The 27616-nt window shown below is 36.1% G+C and overlaps 1 protein-coding gene across 1 annotated transcript in view; it reads right to left on the reverse strand.

Annotated features, from left to right (window-relative positions):
- LOC131060671 (zinc finger CCCH domain-containing protein 66) overlaps positions 1-27616 on the reverse strand; it is a 125723-nt gene that overhangs the window by 41176 nt on the left and 56931 nt on the right. Inside the window, exons 4-5 of the mRNA XM_057993992.2 lie at positions 12316-12432; positions 11766-12086 (exon numbers count right to left, since the gene is read on the reverse strand). Coding sequence (XP_057849975.2) covers positions 11766-12086; positions 12316-12432 — 438 coding nt within the window. The remainder of the gene's footprint in view (positions 1-11765; positions 12087-12315; positions 12433-27616) is intronic.

The raw sequence follows: 27616 nt of genomic DNA on the forward strand, positions 1-27616 counted from the left end.
TTTCGCTCCTAAAAACTCTAAGTTCTACAAGAGAGGGAATTTAGACAATGAAGATCCTTATGCGTCATTAAAAAAAGATATCTCCTTATTCAGCACCTTAGGAGAAATAATGCTAATAGGTGACTTTAATGCGAGGACAGCCAATAACCAATCTCTTCAACTGAGCAGTGGTGAAAAAGGAGAAAACAATCCTCTATGGCTGGAAGAAGGTGAGGGTCAATCTTGGGAAAGAACTTCACAAGATTACAATGGAGATATCTCACACTTTGGGGCAGAATTATTGGGGATGTGTAGTTTGTTTGGTATGGTTATTTGCAACGGAATGAGGAGCTGGCCGACATCAGGGAATATCACTTGCAAAACATACAATGGAGTGTGGTCAATTACTTGATTTGCTCTCAAAATCTTATATCTAGAGTGCTGGAGTTTGACATTGGTGACTGCCCTATAGAATTGAAATCCGACCATATGCCTCTTTTTGTCAAAATGGACTGTGCTACATGCAACCCGCAATTTAATCAAGATCTTAACATGCAAAAGAAAACTATTGCTAAAGGCAAAATCCTCATAAATCAAGCAAACAGGGGCATCTTCAAGGCTGTCCTTAAGCAACAATTCCACGAACTAAATAATATGATGAAGGGAGAAAGACTCAATAAAGAGGATGATCATGTACATAGCAGACTGCTGATACCTATTATACACAAAGCTTTTCAGTGCTTGCAAAAGGACTTGCAGTAGGAAGAGGGTTGTGAATACTTTCACGGCAAACCTGTGGTATGACAAAGAGTGCAAGGCAGCCAAGAGATTTTTGAAGGGGAAAGATCCGAGCAAAGAAAACAAGAAGAAATACGCAAAGTTGATTCAAGCAAAAAAGGAAGAATATGTAAATGAGAGGAGGAGTTAATCTCTCTTGGTAGAAACAACCCCAAAGATTTTTGGAAGGAATTACAGCAATAGAGAAAACAAACTGAAAACAATATCACTGATGCCCAATGGCTTGATTACCCAAAGCTTCTTTATGAGCGAATTCACAAGAAACACTCTCCTCCCATAGTGAACACTTCGGTGGAGCTATTCACGATAGAGGATATCAAAAAGGGAATAAAGATTTTAGCAAATGGTAAGGCAAGTGATATTGACGGGCTTCAGGCTGAATTTCTAAAGTGGGGAGTTGAGCTTCTCGCTCCTCACATAAAGGGTATATTCAACAGTGTCATTTGAGATGGTTTCCCATCGGATTGGACAACTAGTGTGGCTATCCCTATCTTTAAAAGTGGGGATACCAACAATCCATCTAATTACTGCACTATTATGGTCAATCCTCTTCTCGGCAAACTTTTTGGGAGCATGGTAGAGCGTAGAATCAGCAGTTGGGCAAAAGGTGAAGGTATAAGGGCCAAAGGTCAGGCTGGTTTCAGGCCTAGACATTCCACCATCGATCATTGCATCAAGAGAAAATATGGGACAATCAAGGGTAAGAGGCATATTGTTGTTTTGTAGACTTTAAAAAAGCCTTTGACACGATGCCTAGAGATATGGAGGGGGATAGCATTTTAAAGTTAGGAATGGAATTAGTGCCATTGCTTTTGGTTTTAAGAGTTATGGAATAGAATGGCAGACTTGGGTGTACCTGACATATATAGAGTGGCTGTCCATAGGCTATACGAGAAAGTTAGAGCGAAAATCAGAACTAAGGAGGGAATGTCTGAGTGCTTTGGTAGTGACATTGGTGTCTAGCAAGGGTGCCCTCTATCCCCCACTTTATTTGGTTTTTACATTGATAAACTTGAAACATGGTTAAACAATTCGGATGGTGATGGGGTTCATCTTGCAAGATATGTGGTGAAATTACTTTTATATGTTGATGATCTTATCCTAATTTCTAAGACAGCTCATGGTTTGATGGATCACTTAAGGGCTCTAGAGCATTTTTGTATGGAATTTGGGATGTAGGTGAACATTTCCAAAACCAAGATCATGATTCTCTTTAAAGAGGAAAGAAAAACAAATTACCTTTCTTTTCGAAAGCAATCCGTTGGAAATTGTGAAAGAATACAAGTATCTGGGGATTGACTTCCACTATAAGCTTAGTTGGGAGACTAAAAGGATTCAGGGAGGATGGAAAGTGTCATATCTACTTCAAAATAGGTGCAGAAATGTTGCATTATGAGACTGGAAAACCAAAAAAACTCTTTTTGGTTTGCTGGTCACACCAGTTGTTTTCTATGGTTGCGAAGTTTGGGGAGGCAGCATTTCAAAATGTGGATGGAGACAGTTAGAAAGAATTCAAAAACACCTAATCACAAGTAATCTCAAAGTTAAAACATCAGTGCCATATGGAATCCTTTTGGCGGAAGCAGGTATTTTTCCATTGGAGGCATCAGCATTAACTCAGCTAATGAATTATCTAAATAAGGTTGAAAACATGGATAACCACAGGTGGCCCAAGATTGCGATGGAAGAGGGTCTTAACTGTAGAAAGAAAACTTGGATGAAACAAAACATAAAATGGTTGAATAAATGGAACATCAAACTGCACGATTGTCCTAATACCAACAAGGAAATAAAGAAGTTTGTCATTGAAAAGTTTCAAACTTGAAAAATAAATTGAATGAATGATTCAATAATCGGATAATCTATTCAACAATATACAAGCGTATATATAGAGATTACAAGACGACGTTCTAAATTAAGAACAAGTCGTTTAAAGTGAACTACTAAAAAGCTAAACACTAAATAAAGCTTAAAAGCTAATTAACTAAAAAGAAAAAGCTAAATGCTAAATAAAACTTAAAAGCTAATTAACTAAAAAGCTAAATGACCATTAAACAAGGAACTAAATATAGGTGACTAAAATATAATTAAATATTCTAATACCCTCCCTTAATGGTCATTCTATCTACTAACTACCCTACAAAAGACACTGTGGGTCTTTTGATCACAAATGAAAAGAACACTTTGCTACGATGGAGACCCTCCCTGGATCTGAAAAGTGTTAACGACCAAGAATACCAGAATCCATCCAACCTGATGTTGGGTAACCAAACTGAAACCTGAAACCATGATTTTGAGGAAAAATTGGCAAACCCTCCAAAACTGAAGATACAAATCATCATTTTTGTGGAAAAAAATGGTAAAAACCCTTGAAATGATTTTTGTGGAAAAAATCGAACAAAACCCTGAAACTTCGCATGGCAAGACCCAAAATACCACGTGGTAAGACACCAAACATCACGCGGTAAAACATCAGACATCATGCAGGAAAACACCAGACAACATCACGTGGTAAAATACCAGACATCACGTGGTAAAACAGCAAACCTCACACGGCAAAATAGCAGACATCACGTGGTAAAACAGCAAACCTCACACGGCAAAATAGCAGACATCACGTGGTAAAACAACACTCCCTGATTTTTGAGGAAAAATCAAGCAAAACCCTCCCATGATTTTTTTTGTGGAGAAAAATCAGAAAACCCATCCAATGACAAAATCAAAAAACATAGAAGGCTGACTCCTTCTCTTCAGAATGCTCTGCAACATGAGCCTGTACCTGCTCCTGAGACCCTCCCTGGTTGGACTTTTGATCATCCAACCTCTTTCTGCGGAATTTCTGGATATGCCCAGATCTACCACAATAGTGACATGTGAATCTCTGCGTGAACCCCTCCTTAGAGTTATGTTGCCCTTACGGCTGTGAGTAATCACCTTTCCCCTTTTCCTTGGCAGTAAAAGCTTGTTCCGCATTGACACTGTTACTACCAAACTATTGCTTCCATCTATCTTGTTGCAGAAGCTTGGTGCAAAGATCGGGAAACTTCAAATCAACACTAATAGAAGAGATATTGAGTGTGTCAATGAAATGCTCATAAGAGAGGGGAAGACTTTTCAGCGTGATCACTACCATATCCTCTTCCACCATGGTACGACCAATAGCTTCCAACTGGTCACGGATCTCCTTGATCTTCGTAAGATGTGCCTGGATAGATGTCTTGTCATCCATCATGATAGAAAACAGCATATTCTTCAAGAAGAAAGCTCGGCTCTTGTCAAACATTTCATGAAGATCCTTTAAGAGATCCCAGATCTCTTTAGCTGTTTTACCTGAAGGCACCTGAGGGAGTTGATCATCTGTGACGGATAACTTGATAAGCATGACAGCCTCTCGATTCTTCACATCATGTTTGTCTTGATCATCACCTCCTGTTGTAGGACGAGATTCCTTGCCCAAAACTATCTGATCAAGACAACGATACTCAAAAATTGAGAGCATCCGCTGCTTCCAAGTATTATAGTTCTGCCCATTGAACTTCTGACTGCACTCCAACATGATGTTGGTTAATGATGCCATCACGGAAATCGAGGCTGATTAAGGTCAACTGAGTGAAAGCAAGAGACATAAGAATCTGATTTTTTTTTTTTAAATCAGAATAGAAGCAGCTGCTGAAAAAAACTGAAACCCTATAGGAGAATTCTAGCACAAATTCCAAGGCACAAATTTCGAGGTTTGGAAAACGAGGCACCCACAAAAATCTGAGACCAACCCAGAAAAGCTCTCGAAAAACCCACCAAGAATCTGAAAACAGAATGCAAATCCGACAGCTCAAAAATTGAGACATGAAAAACGATGCACTCAGAAAAATCTGACAACGACCTAGTTGAGCTCTCGAAAAACCCACCAAGAATCTGCAACCAAAATAAAATTTCGACTTGAACAGAAGGGTCAAAACCCTAGTCGAAAATTGCAGAAACCTTAGGAAAATTGTCAACCTGCAAAAAAAAACTACCCAGGAAGAGAAAAAAATCTGCTTTTTAAAAAAAAAACAGTAAATCTCTTCAAAAAAAAAAAAAAAAAAAAACTTCAAAAAAATTTAATAATAAAAATTTTCGAAATTTTTAATTTCCATGCTCTGATACCATGAAAAATAAATTGAATGAATGATTCAATAATCGGATAATCTATTCAACAATATACAAGCGTATATATAGAGATTACAAGACGACATTCTAAATTAAGAACAAGTCGTTTAAAGTGAACTACTAAAAAGCTAAATGCTAAATAAAGCTTAAAAGCTAAATGACCATTAAACACAAGGAACTAAATATAGGTGACTAAAATATAATTAAATATTCTAATAAAACTGCCATGTGGAATAACCACATTGGGCGCAAAAAGGCGTATTACATTAAAGAGTTTAACCCAACTGGGGAACATGGTGAGAGCATATTTAGGGGTAGTTATTAAAGGAAAAGCTAGGTTGTTAGTGGCACAACTGAGGACTAGTTCGCATCATCTTAGGTGTGAAACGGGTAGGTGGCAAAGGCCCAAGGAGTTATGGGAAGGGAGAACTTGTTTGTTTTGCAGGATGGGAGCAATGGAGACTGAATGGCACTTTCTTACTGAATGCACAGCGTATGATGATATTCGGGCTCAGTATGAGATCATTCTGAAGGCCAACCAACATGCATCGGTTATTTGATGAGGACAAGATCAACCAAACGGCTAGCTTTCTAGTCAAGATTCATAGCAAGAGATCAGACATGGAAAAATATATTCAGGAGGTTTAGAGAGTGTGTTTTTCTTGGTCCCATAGGCTGTTCAGTCTCATGGACGTCAATAAAATCATTCATTCATTCATTCTTACGAAGAGATCTGAAATGTTCGGGTTCTATAAAACATAAAGAGACTATTTTGAACTAAATGTATTTTTATAATCAGCATGAGAATAAAAATAGTATATAACACTACATAATTTGAAAAATCTGAGTTTTGTATATTATGATTTATGATTTAAGTTGAGTTAGTTCATGTTGTGTTTCTTTCTCATTGCCTTTTAATTTTTAGCAGGCCCAGACATGCCAGGGCCTTTCTGAAAATGTCTTGGAAAAGTCATTGACATTTAAAGAAAGGCCCGATACTTCTGAACATAAGACATTTCTACGAGGCTCCAAAACCAAGATCAATACTAACACCATTCTCTATCAGGTACTAGGGAGATGGTCCTTGAGAGTTTTATAATGTAGGGTCAAGACTATAGACACTGAGATATGCCAGCAAATTTGTCTTGTGGGAAAGGATACTTGAGGAGTAGAAGCCTTAAAGGTGTGGACAAGGTGGGTGATAGCTAAAACAAATGAGGAGACATGAGGGAAGCAATTGGTGTTCAATGATGATTTTGAACTGATGTGAAGTGTATAGCTCTTTTACAGGGTTCACCAACTTTAATCCATGAAGTTTGAAAATCAGCAAACAGAATGCAAATCTAAAATATTCATTCCAGTTAACCATGAAATTCATATAGAATAGGGTTTAAATATTTTTAGTGAAATCTATTATAACAATGTATTTTCGATTGTCAGTAAATTAGCAACAATTTTTAATAGCTTCCAGCAAGAGACTGGAGAGAATAGACACTCTTTTATTGTGTGGCCCCATTGGATGGTGCCAGTTACATGAGCATGCTCATATTTTGCTGTCTTTCTTAAGTTGCTAGCGCCTTTAATGCTAAACGGTATCAATTCGCTTATTACTTAACCTCATTCAAACAAGAGGAATAGGCTGAACTCTCAAAGAGAGAAGCTAGTGGCAGTACATAGTGCCTTACATCTCTGTAATGTCCCCACTTTGAAATAGAATTTAATGGTAAATATTAATAATAAAAATAAAATTAAAATGAAAAAGAATATAATTAAATATAATTAAAAATTTAATTAAGTTAATGAATGGACAAAAGGCATGAAATGATAAGTTGTGACTCTCCCAAACATGAGGTATAAAGGGGAAAGAGAGCCTCATTCGAAGGGGATAATTTGGGAATGAGAAATGCAGATCTGATTTAATAAGAAGTGCAGATCTGATTGTGAAAGGTTGTGTCCCTTTCAAAGGGCAGAAATAATGAGGAGTTCCACTCTTTCAAAGTGAAAGCGTGTGTCTCTTGCCAAAGGGCATACATGATGAAAAGGTATGACCCCTCCCTCACATTGAGAGATATAAAGGAAACAAATCAAAGCATCCACTGAGAATAACCATCGATCAGTTCAGATCAGAACTGTTATTAAGTTACAGCAGTAACATCTTTGTTCTTGGTGAAACGGTTAACATAGAGGTTATACCCCTTGATAAAGACGCCCTCCTACAAGAGACACATTTTTCGTAATCTGCCCTTGCGCCTAGGATAAATAGGACCGGGCTGTGGGCTTGAAGGGGATATAAAAAAGATAATAACTTTGGCAGAAATTGTAGAGGGAAAAAGACATGAGGAAGCGAAGGAACACACAGGCATTTCAGTAGATCGAAGGATTAAGATTTGATATCTCCTAAGTCATTGAAACTCAGGAAATCCATATGGTCACTGCAGTTGGTATGGAATTTCTGTGCAAATATCATAGGTGCTGCAATAATATTTATATACATCTACTTCTGCATATTCATGATTAATAATATGATGCCGATATCCTGCATAACAATAATTAATATTACTGATATTCTGCATATTCCTGATAAACAATCTATTGCTGATATAATTGCTAATATATGTATGTTATATCTGATTGTGATATTCCACAGTTTTCTGCATACCTACACATTTTGAATGTTTCTCCAGCTATGATAGAGGGAGAGAGAATTACAATTAGGATAACGGTGTTGGGGTTATCTCATAGGCACGCCACCTCATGGTTTAAGACCGGGGACTCCCATGAGGCCAAGGGGGTACAAGGGTGCTGCCCTTGGGCCTGCGAAGTATAAACTTCCTGGGCACCTTACTGTGATTGCCCTCTCTCTCTGTCATAATGGATGAAGATGTAGATGTGGAACATAGGATAGGTGTGAAAAGTGGAGGAAAACAATGATAGGATACCCACCAGGTAGGGCATCTCATCGATGGCATGGGCTACATGGGGTCAAGGGGGCTAAGCCCGCTCTTGAGCCTAGATGGGGGAGTCTCTTGGACACCACACTTGTTCATCCTAGTCTATGTTCATTACATGAATACAACTTTAGAGCGAACTTATGTCTTACTTGGCAGAGCTATTAGAATCTATTATGATCATGTATGCAACACTATATATATATATATATATTTCATCTCTCCTAACCTGTTTGCAGGGCTCTACTTCGAATCGCCATGTATTCCTAAAACTCATTCCGCTCTATTTAAGGCCTAAGACAGGTATTCATGAAAGTTGTTATCTAACATTATTTCCTATAAATATAGGTGTTATTATACTAGCCTACCTTCTAAATGATAACTAGTGTTACTGCTTTACATAATTTTTGGTAATTTTAAAATTAATCTCTTCCTTACACTTAGATAGGACTGTTATTTTTGGGGTAATTCCAGGAAGGGACATTACAATCTCCAAGATTGCAAGAGAACTAATTATCAAGATTCTCTAGTAACATGGTGGGATATTAAACCTGATCAGCCAAGATCATAGCTGCGGATGTGGAGGTGCATCTGGGATTGATTGGATTGTCATTGGAGCCCAACAAGACTCACTCCAAGAATGACATAAATAAAGATGATTTATTTGGATAAATGTGGAATAGCAAGTCTGATGATAATGATTGAGCTTGTCACTCTATACTTTGCATTCTGAATCCTGATTATGCGACACTATCAGATATTGTACTGGAATATACATAATTCCTGCTTATCTGATTAATGATGCTTAATTTTGCAAAATAAAGAAATGTAATTTGTATTTTTCTTGTTACTTGAAATTATATATATATATATATATATTATACAAGCACACACATTGTAACACATGTTAATACAAGTACATTATAACACACATGCATACACAGTCACACAAATGCATGCACGCATATACTGAATTTTTTAATATGTGTATATAATAACAGATACACGCACATGAACACATCTGCACATGCTCTGATCACTTGAGATTTTAGATATATGTATTATGTATGGTACCATATTCGAACAAATTATAATATATACATATCTGAACACATGCACGCACACATTTTAAATGGCTTCAGGCACGAGATCAGAGAGAATAGACACTCATTTAATGAATGTGCCAAAAGTGCCAAATTCAGTTCTAAAACTATGCAATTACAATATCCACACAAAGTAGCATAAAAGGAGATGTGAAAGTGTTAAATATGCACTTTTCTCCTCTACACAGAGTAACCACACCAGCATAATAAATAGAAATTTACAAATGTCCTTGGCAATTTAATAAAAGCTAGATGTTGCTAAAAGAAAAAGAAACCAGGAAACCTCTAACAGTGTCAGAAAACATGTATGCTTCCAGCAATTGCAATCCAAAAGCCCTAATTATACTGTAAAAGCAAACAATAACTGAGACTCAGAAGTACCAGAAAATCAAGTTTAGGGGAAAAACTCTTATTCATTAAACCAAAACATAGCAAACAATATAATGCCTTAGATGAATAAAATGTTATCTATTGTTTCAATAGAAAACATATCTCAAGATAACAATGCTAGTTTTTATTGAAAATTTAAACATCTAGCTTTATTGTTTAATATGACCCATGGTGTAACTGGCACAAAATCTGTGGCCAAGACATGGAGCTAGGTTGGCAAGCTCTACCACCCACCTTCAGATCTCAAATACTATCAGGCATTACAGTATATAGAAAACATCTGCAAAAAGGAGAGAAAATTTATTCAATATGCTCAAAAGTCATAGATTTTCTCCAGATCCCTGTTATTTTGTATTCAGTGGTTCACCATCACCATCCACAATAAATTAATCGTGTGATGTTTAAAAACAGTACTTCAGTGAAGATGTTTTTGTAACTTTAACAATTAACTGCTCAAATCTGACAGTCTTAGTTGAGGTTCTCTTTCATATCCTCAAGATGAACATCCCTTAGGCTGCAAAAAATGTAATCCTCTTTTTTTGCCATGTGCCTCAAGGCTATGTAATGCTATGTATCAAATTTATCCCATTTTCCCTTTTTCTTGGGACATTGAGCTGTTTGACATCTTCTGATGTAATAAATTTTAAGTCCCATCCCTATGTAACATCATATGACACCTTTATCGTATCTCAATACATTTCCTTTCTTATGCTGCTTTCCTTTCGAGTAACTACCTTTATATACTTATTCTTCCTGAATGATTTCAAGATGTGAAGTTCATTGCAGTTGAACAAAGAAAAGTCATCATGTTTGTTCATTTGAACAACTTTCAAACTTTTTATTTCTCTTCGGTGCCACAGACAATTTTAAGGGCCACTAAGGCCACTGCAATTTGACCCAAAACTCAAAAGTATTTACAGACTAGTGAAACGGTTAACAGCTAAATAATGGAGCTTTGTTTAAGATGGATGAAGCAGACTTTATCACAGCAAAACAACCAGAAATGTCATATTCAATCCCTTTTGCCACAACAAACTAATTGAATTGTTACATATCAATAGCCTTATTTACTTTAGATATCAATATCATACATGGCCTTCATTTTCACAGAGCTTGAGCATTTACAGATCTCACTTCACCAGCTTATGCATTCACAGAAAACAACTGGTAATTCATTTGATGTGTTACCGATTGGTATCAATATGAAATGCATCTCTTGTATTTCTATTCAAATCAATAAGATTTATGGTACATTTTTAATGTCTCCAATACAAGTCTACTCACAAGTTCCAACTGTTAAAGAGACAAAGTGCAACTAAAACATAAATTTCTCAGACACAGACTTCTAATAATAATTGGTATCTATAAATTGAACACCCTTGAGATCTTATATTTAGCATTTCTCCGTGATTAGAACTCTCATACAGAGACTTCTTATCATATGCATGCAACAAGTATCTCTGGATTACAGATTCCTTGATATTTATATTTAATATTTCTCCCCACCAAAAGTTTATATCATTCTCTTGTTTTAATTTCCTCCATGTTGACCATAGGTGGCTTACTAACTCCTGACAGAAAATGCACGTGATGCATAAATATTTATTCTAACCCTATGCATGCAATAAGTATCTCTAAAATCCTTTGAGATGTTCCATTAATATTTTTCTTCACAGAAAGTTTATAACATCCTCTTGTTTTCATTTCCTCCACCATGTTGCCTGCAGGTGGCTTACTGAATCCTGAAGAAAAATACAGCTAATGCAGAATTCTTACTATATTCTTAGTCTTAAATTATAATACCCCAAGTTGATAATTGGACAATGATTTTGAATCACTTTTGATGTCTTTTACAAACTGAATCAATTATAACAACCTACCAACACCCCCTAAGCAACCCAAGCCTTGAGTTGAGATGTGGTCACAAGCAACATTAGATGTCTTTTATAAACTGAATCAATTATGACAGCCTAACAACACCCCATAAGTAACCCAAGCCTTGAGTTGAGATGTAGTCACAAATTACATATTTGATCATAAGGTAACAGTTTATAGGTTAAGGTAAGAAAGTAAAAACAAGGGATGGATGGGAATAAACTATTAAAATAATATTGTAATATTGATATAATGGTCATCTTAGTCATTTAGTTAGTATTTAGAAACTTCCTTTTATGTCTTTCATCTTTAGTTAGTTTTAGGAAGTTTCCTTTCTGTCTTTCGTATTTCTATTCTCGATTGTTTCCATTATGGAAAGGTCCTCTTGTAATCTCTATCAATTATCATCTCATAAACAACAAGAAGCAAAGTCACAATTCAATACTGGTCTCGCATTCAAATTCAATGACAAAAAAACTCATCCCAGTGAAAGCAACAGAATAGTAATTAAAATTCAGAAACTCACTTGATAGTTGTTGCTCCATCCAGGCACTGGTGATGAGACTTCCTGAGATGGATACATGGGATGCATGTAAGATCCATATTCCTCCGGATGAATACTTGGAGCATAGGGAGCTCGTGGCAAAGGAGAATAGGGAGCTCGTGGCAACGGCCGCGATGGATTTACAGAACCATATGAGGTTTCTGATGATGTTAAATTATCCCTTGTAGGAGAATTGGATACAGATGTTGTTGCTTCTGATCCTGGTTCTGGATGATGGTATTTGCAAGTAACAGCATACTTGCAAGATCCCGTGCGCATATAAAATGGACATTCCTTTTCTCCCTGTCCAAAAGAAAATCTACATTTATATATTTTCTTTATGTGCATATTCTAACTAAATAACCAAAGCATTCCCACATAGAATGCATTGTTTAAAATATAAAGTAAAATGTTTCAACACTAAACAACGGTATAACCCTGAACTATGTTATGGGCATACGGAAAATCTAAAATGTCAAGAAACACAATATTAACCAAAACTACAGAAATATTTTGACCTTGCATAACAAACCTGACGAATAGGAAGCCCCAAGTAGTTAAATTTTGGCTCCCCTCCAGATCCTTCCTTCTGATTTGAATGACCATATTTGCACAGTGCACCATACTTGCAAGTTCCCTTTAAATAGAACTGTGAAAATAATCATTGAAATCAAATCCAAAAGCCAAATCAGATTAAGATAATAAAACAATGAGAAAGCAAATTGAGCATAACTTCAGAAATGCTACATAAATCATACAAGATCATTCTGAAAAGAATGGCTTGTAACCGTGAGACAAAGGAAGCTTATAAGATACGATCACCAAAAGCTTATTTTTGCAATGGGAAAAGAGGCTATGAGGTACAAAGCGCAAGGCATTAGATTATATTAATTTTTAAAGGTGCATGTGTGCTTATTAGTTCTCCTTTCTTGTGATTACAATAAGGATAAATGAGTGAAAGATCATTAAAGCAATGGTTACTCACAGAAAATAGTAACTATGGTGATGCCCTCAATATGAAAATACTCCACGTAGTGAAAAAACTCACAAAAATAAAACATCAAACTAATACTACACTATAGAAGCCCCAAAGAGATATAATTATTAAAATATTGGGGTTTGATAGTCCCGTGTTACAAATTGTGAGAAAGGCTTGTAAAACATAAACCCACCAAAATCTTTGCTGATTAGAAAAGAGGCAAGAGAATGAAAGTCCAAAGCAATGGATTGTAATCACCTTAGAGGTGCTTGGATGCTTTGTGGGTTCCTTTGTTTTGTGATTATTAGTAAGATACATTAGTTGAAGGTTATTAGAGTACTCGATATTAATGGAAAATAATAACCATGGTGATGACTTGAGCATGAAAATAGAACATCCAAATAGTGGATTTTTCTTCTTGAAACTCTTACCTAAGGGTGAATGTTAGTAGTTAAGGAACAAAAAGCTAGTATCGTTTTTCATAATCCTTGACGTGTTTTTGGACCTCTTGCTCCATCCACTTTTGAATGAAAGCCTTGACAGTTTCTTTCCTGCCCATATGCTCAACCCCTATTTTCCTCCCTTTACCATGCCTCCTCTTTAGTCCTATTGACAACCCTCCCACACCTCCTCAACCTAAAGCCCACCCACCACCAACCCAACCAAACCCAAAAGCCAAGGGACCTCACTTTCCTAAACCTATTGTGGTCCCTCCTTCCACTCTTCCACCACAACTACCCACACCCAACATCCCTCCACTCCTTCTAGAGCCCACTACCACTTAGAAGGACCTTCCTACTACAATTTCTACCTTCTCTACTATTCCTATAGTGACTAATGTGACTCTCCCTTCTTCCAAGTAGATGATATTTTAGTCTCCTATATATATCCCTTCTCATTGTTCTATCTTTTAATTCTATCTTACTCTACTCTTCAAGGCCTCTTCTTTATCTTTCTCCTAGTCTCACGACCCACATGGCAAAGCTATCACCTAAACACTTAAACAATGTTGACTAACTTGTGGATGATTGATTTCATTCTACGATTGAGTCTGCTCATTCTATTTCCTATTAATTATATGTTTTGTTCTCCTTGTTGTTCCCTCTTATGGATCTCTAACTACATTTATAGCGAGAAACACCATATGTGATATGTTTTTGTTCCTAGTTTGTATATTTCCTAGAATCTATCATGTCCATTTCAGCTCCTTGAGCTGTCCTCTTTTCATACAATGATTTTGGAGACAATGCAAAGCATTGAGGTCCTAGTGACTCTTTCACGTTGACCCAAAAAATTTGTATTGATTTGTTTCCATTTCATCTATTTGTTTGTTCCTTTATCTATTTCATGGTATTTTGGAGACAAAGTAAAATTAAAAATACCCTTGTAGTTCTCTCATTTTTCATGTTGACCCAATTAGATCATGCCCATCCACACTATTTTTAGTATCCCATTTCTTTATAGTTTATTCCTACTTCCTTTGTACTTTCTTTTTATGTCATACTTCCATGAGCAAATTTATTATACTATTACACTATTATTGACCCCATTCACGTAGATCTCTTTATGTCATACTTCAATATCTATAAATCAAGCATTTTTATTCAATGCTTACGAATCTTTCATTTTTCTATCATACACTTATTCTACATCTAAGTCACATATATTTCCTAATATGCTGGATACTTACTACTTTTGTAATGTCCCTAATGAATATTAATGTTAATTTTCCTTAAATCCCCTAAAAACTATATAGTATAATGATCTACTTTGATACCACTGTAATGTTCCTGCTAGATATAGTTCATAGTTCCACAAAGTTTCATGGCAAGGAGACACAAGGACACAAGAACAAGTTTCAAGGATGGGGGAACTAAGGACCTAAATTTGGGGACAGCGCAGGAACAACAATAGAGCGGTAGTGAAGGTGGGGTGGTGATGTACAAATTGAGGTAAATTGAAATCTTGGAGTGGCAATCTGTATCACTCGGGATCCTGCATTATCCTTTGTTATTTTTGACATTTTAGTAGCCTTCTTCTTTCTGCTATCTCTTGAGTTCTATTCATGAAGTTGTCTAAATCATCAATAGGATCTTCCTCTACTACTATTACTTCTTTTGCCAATCTCTCCCTAAGCCATGTTGGGACAGCAGATCATGCTACTCCCACTTGCACCGCCTTGAGTTGTTGATCTTCTCGGCGTGGAGACGTTACTTCTTCATCTTCATTTTCTATATCCACATATTCATCTTCACCTGCCTTGCTATTAGCTTGCTCATGTGGCATTGGATTATCTTGGACTTGTGGTTGCTTCTCTTTGTTTGTCTTTTCGCATCTGGTATTTTGGACTGTAGATTCCATGGATTCATTCGATCCATGATCTATGCTTCTCCTAGGTGGTTGACTTTGCTTATCAGTTGCATGATTCATCTCTACATCATGTATGGAAGAAGAACTAGTAGAAGGGCAGCATGGATTGGTCTTATGCTTCTTGTGTGATGATCCTTCTTTGTAACTTTCCTTTCTCTTCGATCCTCTAGAGTGAGCTGACTAGGTGGCACTTCCACTCACACTCATGCTTTCTGTATCTTCATCAGATGATTATGTCTCTCCCATCAATTCGAAAGTCAATTGTGCATTCTAGCTCTTCAACTTCTGAATTTGGATGTCTACCCATCATCATGTGCATGCTATGACTAGCTTCATCAAATCTTTCAAATCGATGATCTCCACATCAATCCAATTGACTTCCACATCCTTGTCTTTCTCTTACACGTATATCGGTTGAAGGTGTTTTCCCTATCTTGTGCTTGATCGAGGATGTCGAAAACTTTGCACATCCTAGCGTTGTCAATTGGTAGCCTTGAGCACATCTTTCTTCTTATGTCTAAATCATCTTGGGCGTTCATCCAATAGTCTTCTAGCTATAGCTTGTGTTTATGTCTTCCTCTGTTAGCTCTTCTCATGTTGCCATAAGGATCAAATTTCTCTCTAGAGAAGTATGGGATAAGGAAGTGAGATCTCAACTCTTCTTTTAATTTCTCTGCTGCCTATAGGTATGGACACACTTCCAATGACTACCCAGCTAAGATGGGAAAAGCAATCCATGTCTTATGTCTATTCTTTTGCACTTTATCATATATGGTCAATTGTCTCACCAACTCAAGCAATATTATCTTGTCAGTAGGATAGTGTGGTAGCATGTAGGGCGGACAAGAGCATCCTTGAATTCTTATGTAGGTGAACTTGGGAAATTGGAGAGCAATGACAATTACTCAAAGATATCAACCTTGTTCGGTTAAGCCCAAGATCCTCCAAATCGCTGCTAAAACATCAAACGCTCTCCCTTGATCAAAATTTCAAAGGACACTCAAAGGAAATGACATCAAGCTGGATCGGTCTTTCAAGGGGGCAAAGGGAGTGACATCAAGCCTGATCGGGCTTTCAAGGGGGCAAAGAAAGTGACATCAAATGTTCAGCTTGCTCATGCAACTACCTTGCTTTAAGCCAATCCATCCTCTCTTCACACACTCATTCTCCTTTAACAATTCTCCATATTCAAACTCAGCACTTCAACTTTGATTTGGCAAGCCAATGATAATGATCAAAATGGAATGATCTATTGATATGTGGCGACTGATGATGCAAGTATTGTACACTCGTTGTGTATCTTCAATGCAGGGGTTAGAGGGCGCAACCGCTGAGGAAAAAAAAATTGTTGTTTTTTGTTGAAAAACTGACACTGAAAAAACCCTAAAAAATAACCAACTTTGAGTGTTGCCCTAAAATTGCTTGTTATAAGCGGCTGGAATGAAAAAGGCATTGTAATGGTGTTGTACTGATTTACTGGATAATAAGAAAAGATTGGACAGATGTGTTTTGTGGATGTAGCCCATCTTGGGTGAACCACGTTAAATCTGTGTTATACGTGTCATGCATTTTTCATCTTTTGTGTTTGTATCTGCATATAATTGTTAATTTGTATTTGCTCTGGATCTACCTAAACCCTAACATGATCATCCTGAATCGCTTATTTCAAAAGCGTTGAGGACTAAGTCAACTCAACCTCATCAAATCTAAAGGATCTAACCACCGCCAAACCTATCCAAAACCTAAAACTAAAGCAAAAAGGTGGTCCCCGTTTGTGATGGGGCGATGTGTGAAATGGTTACAATACATCCCTAACCCATCTTGAGCTCACCATCACTTGTGAGAATTTACATCCTCTCATAGGCATTAGCAAATGAATTAAGATGGAGTCATGAATATAATAATTGTTATAATCGTTATGCATTATGAATGTACAATAAATTAAGTATAAATCTGATATATGAAATGCAGTCTTATTGATAATGTATACACTGATTTATATTGTGTTTATGTACATATAGTAATACAGATCTCACATGATATCAATGGATAAATAAATATTACATAAATGCAGATCTACTATATCTCCTTCGATGCCTTTTCCAAGTGATTTGTCCTTCCTCTTATATCTTAAATCGAGGAGAAGACAAACCTTTTCATTGAGTCTATTGCCTTTGCAAGGGTTGCAACCATTCATACTTGATCGCTGCCCTGCTGTGTTATTTCCTTACTAATATTCTTAATTAATCACTGCCCATAAGCTAATCGCTGCATCTAATATAATTGTAATCGTTGTATACAAATATCTTTTGTTTTAGTTTATTACCTTATGTGGATCGCTATTTATCATATGAATCTCTGCCCTTATGATTAAGTCGTTGACTTCAACACTTGATTTCCATAACAACCACCTTTGTATAGTTGGTTATTCAGCTGTCAGAACAAAGCAAGTACTGGCTGTGTCTTCGTTATACTTGCCCCCCTTTTTTTCATGAGCAATTAATATGTATTTGTATTTGCCTTGTACTTAGTCGGCAAGGTATGGCTGGCCAGAATTAACCTTCGTTAGTTGAAATGTTTTTCTCATTTGTCATATTTATCTTATACTCTTTGGCTTCCTACAGAAAATCATGAAGTCGTATAAATAGAACAATTTTCTGAGCGATGATGATATATTTATATATACATTCTTTAATATTATTTATTACTTAATTTATTTCTGATTTCATGATCATGTTAATGAACCCTTCCAAAAAGCGTGCCAAAATGTTTATGTCGAATTTTGAATCATATTTGTAAATCCTAAAGATCCAACCACTAAACCCTAGATCTACAAACTAATTCAACACAACATCAATAGAGAACAACAAATGCATGCAAATAACAACGAAATAAACCAATATACCTTCACATGCATAAAAGGCTTGTCTCCATTGTTCTCCTATCCTCCATGATCTTGTATTTGATGTTGTTGCTCTCAGATTTGTGTTGCACTTGCACAAGAGCTCAAGGAAGAACAGATGTGGTCGTGATGATGTATAGCTATGATTGCAAAGATGATGTGATGATGTATCACTCCAAGTATGCTATTTTATTGAAAAATAAGAGTAAGCCTCTTTTATAGACAGCATCAAGGAAAATCAAGGGCTGAGATTAAGAGGTGAAAAGAATGGCCAAAATCACATAGGTGAAAGAGACTCAATAGGATTGAAGGGCAGGTAAAGATGAAGGGAGGAGATTAAGAGGTGGAAAGGTAAAGATGAAGGGAGGAGATTAAGAGGTGGAAAGGTAAAGGATGAGGTTGAATAGGATTAAGAGGTTAAATTAAAATAGAGGGCTAGGATTAAGGAGTAGGTATTTAGGGAGACGTGTTTGTTGAGAACACAATTAAACTAAGAGGGGGGTGAATCACGACAAACTTTTACTTTTTCAACTTAACGACAAAAGCACATAACTTAATCCCAAAGCAATTCATTTCATATAAACATTCACATGAAATTTAACTACCATGTAACACAAGTAGAACACAGGATATATACATGGAAATCCTTATGGGAGAAAACCACGATAAAATAGCTTCCTTATATATAAAAAGCTTCTTTTACAAATCCGTAGGTATCAACCCACTAGAGGCACCAACCCCTCATTCTATTTGTGAGACACTTTCCCACTAGAGGCACCAACCTCTCAGTCTAATTCGTGATCCAACCCCTCGTTCTTTTAGAGGCAACAACCCCTCATTCAAAATTATAGTCACAAGAGTTACCACTCCCTTCTTAATTTGTAATAATTGTCACTTAAATCTGCTATAAGTCTGATCACCAATTTGCCACAAAGTGATCACAATCTTGCCTTCAAAATCTGCACATGTACTCTTTCTTGAGTCAATTATAAAACTGATCACAAGTCTGCAATATTATAAATCTGCTATCTCCTATAATCTAAATATGAATCTTTCACAAGAAGATCACTATCACTTTTGCAATCCAATTCTTATCACACCTTCAAGTCTTCTTATATGAGGCCTTCACAAAACTGCAATAATTACTTTTTCAAATCTGCTATGACTTCATCATAGATCACTCAAAAATATGGCCACAATCTTCTATTAGAAATCTGTTATGCACCCATTAGATTCTTGTTGATGTGTTTTTTAGGCACAATCAAACACTAGAATAAAATACCAAAAGTATTCTATCCTCTTGATCAAAATCTTCTTGGATGCTAAATGATGTGATCAACCAAGACGACTCCAAGGTTTCTATAGTCAAGTCATGACGTGTGGATAACTCAATTGGTTGATGTGATAACTGGTAATCCAAGGGGACTTACATTGAATACTTGAATGCTTGAATTGTTGGAACTTAGATTCTAAATACTTGCTTGGAGAAAAAAAAGGGCAAAAGACATAGGGTTTAGGAAGACTACACTACTCCTAAGAATGCAAGAGACAATGAATAATCTTTGGTGAAACCCCACTAAGCCTTGATTTGACATGCAAAGCAACAACTCCACAAAGCTTAGTGCGATCTTCTAAGGAAATTAGATGATTTTCCAATCACTATCAAGCATAGATGCCATTAATTGAATGCATATCAATGATTGAATAACAATTGAACTTAAGCTCAATCAAGTATTCCAATTGACCACACAAGGCGAATTTGCAATCAACAAACTACTAGTAGTATGGATTAGGAGTTTCACCATGAATCATGCACAACGCTCTATCATTCAACTAATCAACATGAAAGCAAATGAATTGAGAAGTAGAGACCATGAGACTTGTTGAAATGACACATTAATTCACCATAGCTTCAATGAAATCATATGCTCTTTACAACAAGATTTTGGCAACAATCTTTGCCTTCTCCTAATCTAACTTCTATTCTAATTGCTAACTTTTAATCTATCTAATCTTCTTACTCTTCTAACATTAACCTGCTATTAACCTTTACAAATGACAACTTTAAGCCTTATATAGGAGATCATTACAATTCAAAGACTCAGATTGATTTGAGATCAATGGCCAATATTACAAGATGAAAAACCTAATTAGGGTTTGTTACAACAAACTCCTTCGGGCCAATAAGAAAATTACATTCAGGTTCAATATTGAAAGTGAACCAATGAAATATGAGGGTAGGTACATTAAAGTTTGTGCCTCCATGGATGAGCTTGGTTCATTGAATACGGACATGCTGATGTAAAACCTTACGATTGGTGGAATGATGACTAGGATGACACCTCAATTTGTACTTGTACTCGATACATCATCATGAATGAATATTGATGTCTTGGGTAATATCTCTTGATACACTCAACATCTCAAGCTTCAATAGTGATGATGATGACTGATCTTTCCTTATTCATGATTTACTTGATGAATGATACACTTGGTTTAAGTTAACTCCTCAATGAATTGACTTTGATTCTTGGATTCCCGAAGGGAATTCAAGATTGTAAGAAATTACCTCAATATTCCTTATCAACAAAATTTCATTTTACCATGCTGCAATGAAAACTTTGAATGTATCATACCCTCTTGTTGTCATGCTTGCCCCGAATGTCTTCTTTGTTGCCATTGATGTGGCAGGAGCCTTGATGAAATAAAGATCTCCGATGATGATCTTGCTTGAGTTTTCCTTTTCATCCTCATCATGCTACCGAGTTCTTTCACTTGGTCCTTTGCCTAGAAATCCATCTTTGTCACCTACAAAATAAACAAGAAAGCATCAAATATATAATTCATTTTTAATTTTAACTATCTTTCATCCCTTATATGCTTTGATTCTGTCTAATTTGTGTTTGCTATAGGTTTGATCATATGTGGAAAATTTGCCCTTTTCGCTTCAAAGTGGATTGAAAATCCTCCCAAATTGGGTTCAAAACCCTTCTCAATCGAAGCTCTAATGCTTTGGGTGAATTTTGATCAATGGAATGATCAAATTCACTGCTCTGCTCTTATTAGAGAGGGAATTTGCTTTGTTTAAGTGATCAAATGACTAAATTCGACTTGGCATTTATAGGCCCTCAAGAGGATAGGTGTGTCTTTTCAATTATAGGCCGACCTCTTAAGGCTTTAAATAAAATTGATATTATCCCTAAGGTGGCCGACTTAGTGGCATTTTAAGCATTTTCATTTTAAATTTAAACTCTTTGGCGCCAATTATACTTATTCAATCAGACCTTTTGATGAGCAAAGGACGGTAGGTCGGGGTTATGCATGGGAAAAGGAAGAGATGCCGCTCCTCCAAGGGGGCAAAGGAAGAGGTGCCGCTCCTCCAAGGGGGCAAAGGAAGAGGTGCCGCTCCTCCAAGAGGGCAATGGAAGTGGGATCGCTTCCTCTAAGAGGGCAATGGAAGTGTATTAAACTCGCCATCTCTAGCTTGCTCTCATCAACTTCTTCATTAATTTGTCCCTTTTCACCAATTCATGCCATGTCAATGAGCATAGGCAAAGTAGTATTTAAGGTGAAGCATAAGAGATGTGTAAGGTTTCTTCCTCCATTCGCCTAAGCTTATCAACTCGTCTTCAAATGGGCTCCTTGCATCTACATCAGAGCTCTTGGATGTTGAGAGAAAATGTCTATTAGGCCTAATCGCTGGTTGAAGGATCAAAATCATTGCTTAACAAAGGCATTAAACCATAGTTCATGAAGAGCTAGGACATTTCGGACTGCTTGGAATGCAAACGAAGTCATATCGGGCTTCTCAAGTAGCAAAGGAAGTGAGGTCACTCCTCTAAGAGGGCAAAGGAAGTGAGGTCGTTCCTCCAAGGGGGGCAAAGAAAATTTTCCTATACTTAGCCAAATTTTGCCCATGTGACTTGCTTCTCCATAAAGTGCAATCAAACCTCTTGGATGGCAAAGAAAGAAAAATTTATACTTATGAAATTTCATCCAAGGGATTCACCTCTCAAACCTCCTTGCTTATCTTGTTTGAATTGATACCTCATCTCACACCATCTCACATATTACTTCTATAAGGCCAAAGGAAGTGACTGTCAATGCCAAGGAAGGGCAAAGGAAGTGACTGTCAATGCCATTGAAGAGCAAAGGAAGTCATTGTCAGTGCCATTGACAAGCAAAGGAAATTTTCCTATACTTATTCAAATTTCACCCAAGACACCTCATCTCACATCTCACAAGCCAATGATGATGATCCAAATGGAATAATCATCATATATCATTCATTTCCTAAGCTTTGATAACTGACTAACTTCACTTCATCCTAAAGAGACAAACATGACTGATTAGCTCCTGGCCACTTTGAGAAACCACACCTCTTCAATGCAAAGGGTAATAGCAAAGACTCTACCACTATCCTAGAAAGCAAAAAAAGTGGGGGTCCCCATTTGCAATGGGGCGATGTGTGAAAACGTCACAACAATTCTCTTCACTAAATCTGATATAATCTTCATATAATTCTCCCCCTTCTTAAATTGGTGTATTTACTTGATATATCTTCCCTTTTTTCACTCACAACAAACTCCAATTCTGATCTCTATATATATCTTTAACTTCGAAGAGTCATACTCCTTTGAATAGATACTTTTTGGAAGAGACATGTCTTTCTATTTGCTAATCGTTGCCTTTCTTCAACAGAATTGTATCCCCTCACTAATTCATTTCCCATTAAGAAGGGTTTATGTTAAGGATGAAATCATACTTCTCAAACAAATCACACCTTCTCATAAATCACAACCCCACCTTAATGTTTATTAAAATAAACATAAGATACTAACTTGTTTAGTTATATTTAATGGATCGCTACTTAGAGCAGCTAATATATTCATTATGTTGTTTCTTTGACAAACCAGTCAACACATTACATACGTTGCACACCATATTAAATTTCTACACTTCATGAAGTCGACTTCCATCTCTTAAATCGTCACCTTTAAAAAGGTCTCCACCTTTGCATATAGTCGGCTATCATATGGTTTGTTATTGTTGTTCTTTATTATAAATCATTGTTCTCCTTAATGGATCACTTATGCCATATTTGTGTAGATCAATGCTTGTTATCTTAATCAAATTGCTGCATGAACCACACTTGATCTAAACACGTCTTTTTAATCACTCAACATATATTCTTCTTGGTCACTCCATGTGTTGACCATAACCAAACTACTCATAATGGATTAAGGATGAAGTCTTTTGCTGTCTAACACAGTTGCATCTCCTTCCATCTTCAACATTGACTTTCTAGGCAAATGCCAAAGTAATCACTGTCAATATTAATATACATGAATCGTTATGCATTCATTTACTTGAGCACTCTTCTAGCAAATTTCCTTGTGGTCGACTAATGGTGGTTGGCCAACATTAATACAAATGTATTTAACAAAGGAACTAACATCATTGCCTTTAAAATGTGTATCGACTTCTTCAAGTTTATAATCATCATTATTCACAATCTCCTTCATAGGAAGTCAATCTGCCTTTGAACAAATTGTGTGTTATTATAATTGCACCTTTTGTATTTTATTTCTTAATCCCTCCTTTCATTTGCTGGGCTGCTTCATCATTAAACAATGATATTACTTGTTTTCTTTCCAACCAAGGTAATCTTATGCCATTCACATGGCATCAATACTTAATAGAAGTTCATGCCTTTACATAGGATGCTTTTAATTTAAATGCAATCTCTTAATCATAGGCACCACCTTAGTCATTGCTTTCTTGAGAAATGACAAACTTTTGTATATCGATTATTTGTTTTGCTTCCTTTATAATGGTAATTTGTATCTAAACCGATACTATGATTGATCTCATGGACGTTGCCTTATTCACCAATTGATGCAACCTTTAGAATTGTTGCCTTAATATGCAAAGTCTCTTTATATGAGTCTTCCCTAATTTCACTGTTTGAGTCTTCAATTACATCCTATAACTTTGATTGCTGCTTTCTTATGTCTTCATACATCTTTGCATTAACTTTTCATCAACAACAACATTTCCAACTCTATTTGGATTGTGTATTTAGCTCTTTGATATAAATCACAGCTATCCAATTCCTTAACAACTAATGAGATTCTCACTTTTGACATTAATGACAACATTCTAACAATGTTGGCATGTGGATAAAAAGAAAAAAGTAAATGAATTTAATTAATAAATAAAAGTATTTATTTAATCAATAGAAGAAAGGCTAATCAATTAAATATTTATTTAATTTGGGAAAGAGAGAATGGGATTAAATAAATATTTATTTAAATTAGAAAGAAGAGGCTTAGTAAATTAATTAAATAAATAAAAATATTTATTTAATTAATAGAGGAAAGGACCATATAAATTAAATAAATAAAATATTTATTTAATTTGGAAAGAAGAGGTTTAGTGAATTAATTAAATAAATAAAAATATTTTTTTAATTAATAGAGGAAAGGGACACATAAATTAAATAAATAAAATATTTATTTAATTTGGAAAAGAGGGATGGAATTAAATAAATAATAAATATTTATTTAAATTAGAAAGAAGAGGCTTAGTGAATTAATTAAGTAAATAAAAATATTTATTTAATTAATAGAGGAAATTTGGGAAAGAGGGATGGGATTAAGTAAATAATAAATATTTATTTAAATTAGAAAGAAGAGGCTTAGTGAATTAATTAGATAAATAATAAAAATTCTTTAATTAATAGAGGAAATAAGGTTAAAACAATTAAATAAATATTAAATATTTATTTAATTAAAGGACAATTTTAGGTGTCTATACAAGGCAATGTGATGCAGAGCATGGGTTTAGAAATCCATTTCAAGTGAAAACAATCACTATTGGCTGCCCTTGCAAATTTCAAGTCCCTAACTTTAGTGGTTTCACACTCAACCCTCTTTTCTCCTAGTAGCCCTCCTGAAGGGTTCAATAGGGTGTAATTTCCAAACCAAGTTACACCCCTACAACATAAGACCAGTTTTGAGAACCCTTTTGGGAGTTGGCTCAAATCTTGACTGCTACATAGTGGATTAGGCCTAATTAGAGAAGCAAATGGGGTTTTTCGGGCATAATTTTTCATGCAGATGAGATCTCCAAAATCAAAGCACAGATTTGAGTACCCATTTCGGCCTTATACAACATATCTTGAAATGGGTAGGGGGTGTTTTGGAACAACAAAGCCAAAAATTGACTGGTAATTCTGCTACAAGGCTTAATTAGGCTTATTCCACTAGGTTGAAACAAGGTTTTGACACTCCAGGCCTCAAACTCTCATACAAATGGCTCAATCATGTCTGAAATGGTCTGCCCAAACATTTCCAACTATTACAAATCCTTTTCCAAGATCTTTTCTACCAACCCTTACTCCTATGCACCTCCTATGCCCAAAATCATGAGGTTTTCAGACTGCTTTCAGTCAATTGGCCATAACTTCTTTAAAACTTAATGAAATTTGATGCCACCACCACTAGTAGCTAGGTAATTCAATTCTCTAAAGAACAAAACCAGTTTCAGACCATAAGGAGGCCGTACACGTCAATACAAGTCTCTGTAACAGTGAAAAAGTTAAAACCAATAGAAAGTGCAGGAAAAACAGAGTGTTTTATTGATTTTCTCACCAATACACCATGTCCAACGGCCACCAACCTTGACCTTGACCATTACAAGGCTTATTTAAACATTCCCACCATAACTAACCAACTACAACTGCCTTTCAAATCCTATGACCGTTCAACTCCCCACCTTTTGCATTTTTGCAACTTTTCACATAGCACTTTTACAAGATTTTGCAATATTTGTAAGTTTAAAACCAAATGACTCTAGTTACATTCTAAATGGTCTATTATGACCTTATTGGACCAAATAAGACTCAAACACCCTAAAACTTAACATAATACCTCCATTACAAAATGGACTATCACGGTGCCCTTGCACCACAATGCCCCTCATGGGGTCAAGGGGCAATGCTCCTTGTGGAGTTCTAGGGACAATGCCTCTAGCGAGATTGAGTTGCAGCACCCCTCGTCAAGATCATGGGGTCTGAGAGCAATGCCCCTAACACATTCTCTCTCACGATATAGGGCAAGGTCAAGGGGTCTATCCCCCACCACTTAGCAAGTGCATGCTATTTTCACAATTTTATCACTTTGCACATTTTTGCTTATAAAATTGTTTTAAAAAAATTATTTTTCTTTATTTTTTGGTTTGGGCAGCCCTTGGGTTCTGTTGACGTGTATTTTGTACACTATCAAACACAGAATAAAATACCCAAGGGTACCTTATCCTCTCTTGAGTAAAGCCTCTGAATGCTGAAGATATCGCGAAAAGGATCAATCAGGGTGACTTCAAGGTTCTTTGTTGTAGGATCTCTACGTGTGGATAAGCACCAGTGGTCGTTGTAAATGTTGTTTCTTCAAGGGGTCTTACGCACTTTGAAAGCTGGTCCGTGTTGCTCTCACTCGACTGCAAGAACAGGATAATACTAACAAATTCTCAAAAAAAGATCAAAAGATAGGGTTTCAAGAGATGAATTCTACTCTAATCCTAAGAATGACTCAATGTAGGCTAGACTTGGTAAGATTCTACCAATTTCAGTATTGCCAATGAATTACAACTCTACTAGAATTGATGCGATCTTCTAAGGTGATTAGTGATTTTCAAATCATCAAGGATTATAGATACTATCATAAAGATACATATCAATATTTCAATGATAACTGAATGTTCAAGCAATCTCAATATCTCCAGTTGACCACACAAGGCATCCTTACAATCAGTAAGAAGCTAATGGTTTGGATACGAATCTCACCAAAGATCAAGCACAACACTTAGTCCTTCAAACTTAAATACTACTTCGATTGAGAATGATTCAAGAAGATAAACAACCATGAAGATAGCCACAAGTATTGCAATAAAACACCATAACTTCAATATTTTATTGATCTCAAAGCCAAATGGACAACAATTGTTCAAAATTCTTTCTTCACTACTCAATCTTGCTACAAAATAACTTTCTCTCTAAGCTCTTCTAATTTCTCATCTGATCTAATCTCATGACAAAATGAAAATGAGTGAGGGTATAAATAGCATCCTCAATTACAATGAACGGCCCAGATCGAAAGAAGATCAATGGCTGAGATTTTGACACCTAAACCCTAATTAGGGTTTATTACAAAAAGTTCCCCTTTTAGATGAACATTATTAAATGCATAGCCAAATATTTAATTGGCACAAAAGTCGAGGAAACATAGACCAATGATAATTAAGATGCCACATCATCCTATAACAACCTTTCTTCTAGAACCTTGTTCCCTTTCCTATGCTCTTTCTTAGCATATCCAACGAATCTGGACACAATTCCTTCGATCTCAGCAATAGGAATCTCGGGAAGATTCTTCATTCGTTCCTCCAAGTGAATGACCTGATTGAAAGCAGTGAGAAGAGCTGCTTCCCATCCAGGTTCGAGTTCTTTGATCTTCTCAATCAGGAGCATGGTAGTGAACATCAGGTCTCGTTGCTCATCTGTGATGACATTTTCCTCTTTGC

The sequence above is a fragment of the Cryptomeria japonica genome, chromosome 10 (genome assembly GCF_030272615.1).
Source record: "Cryptomeria japonica chromosome 10, Sugi_1.0, whole genome shotgun sequence".
In the NCBI taxonomy this organism is placed as follows: domain Eukaryota; kingdom Viridiplantae; phylum Streptophyta; class Pinopsida; order Cupressales; family Cupressaceae; genus Cryptomeria; species Cryptomeria japonica.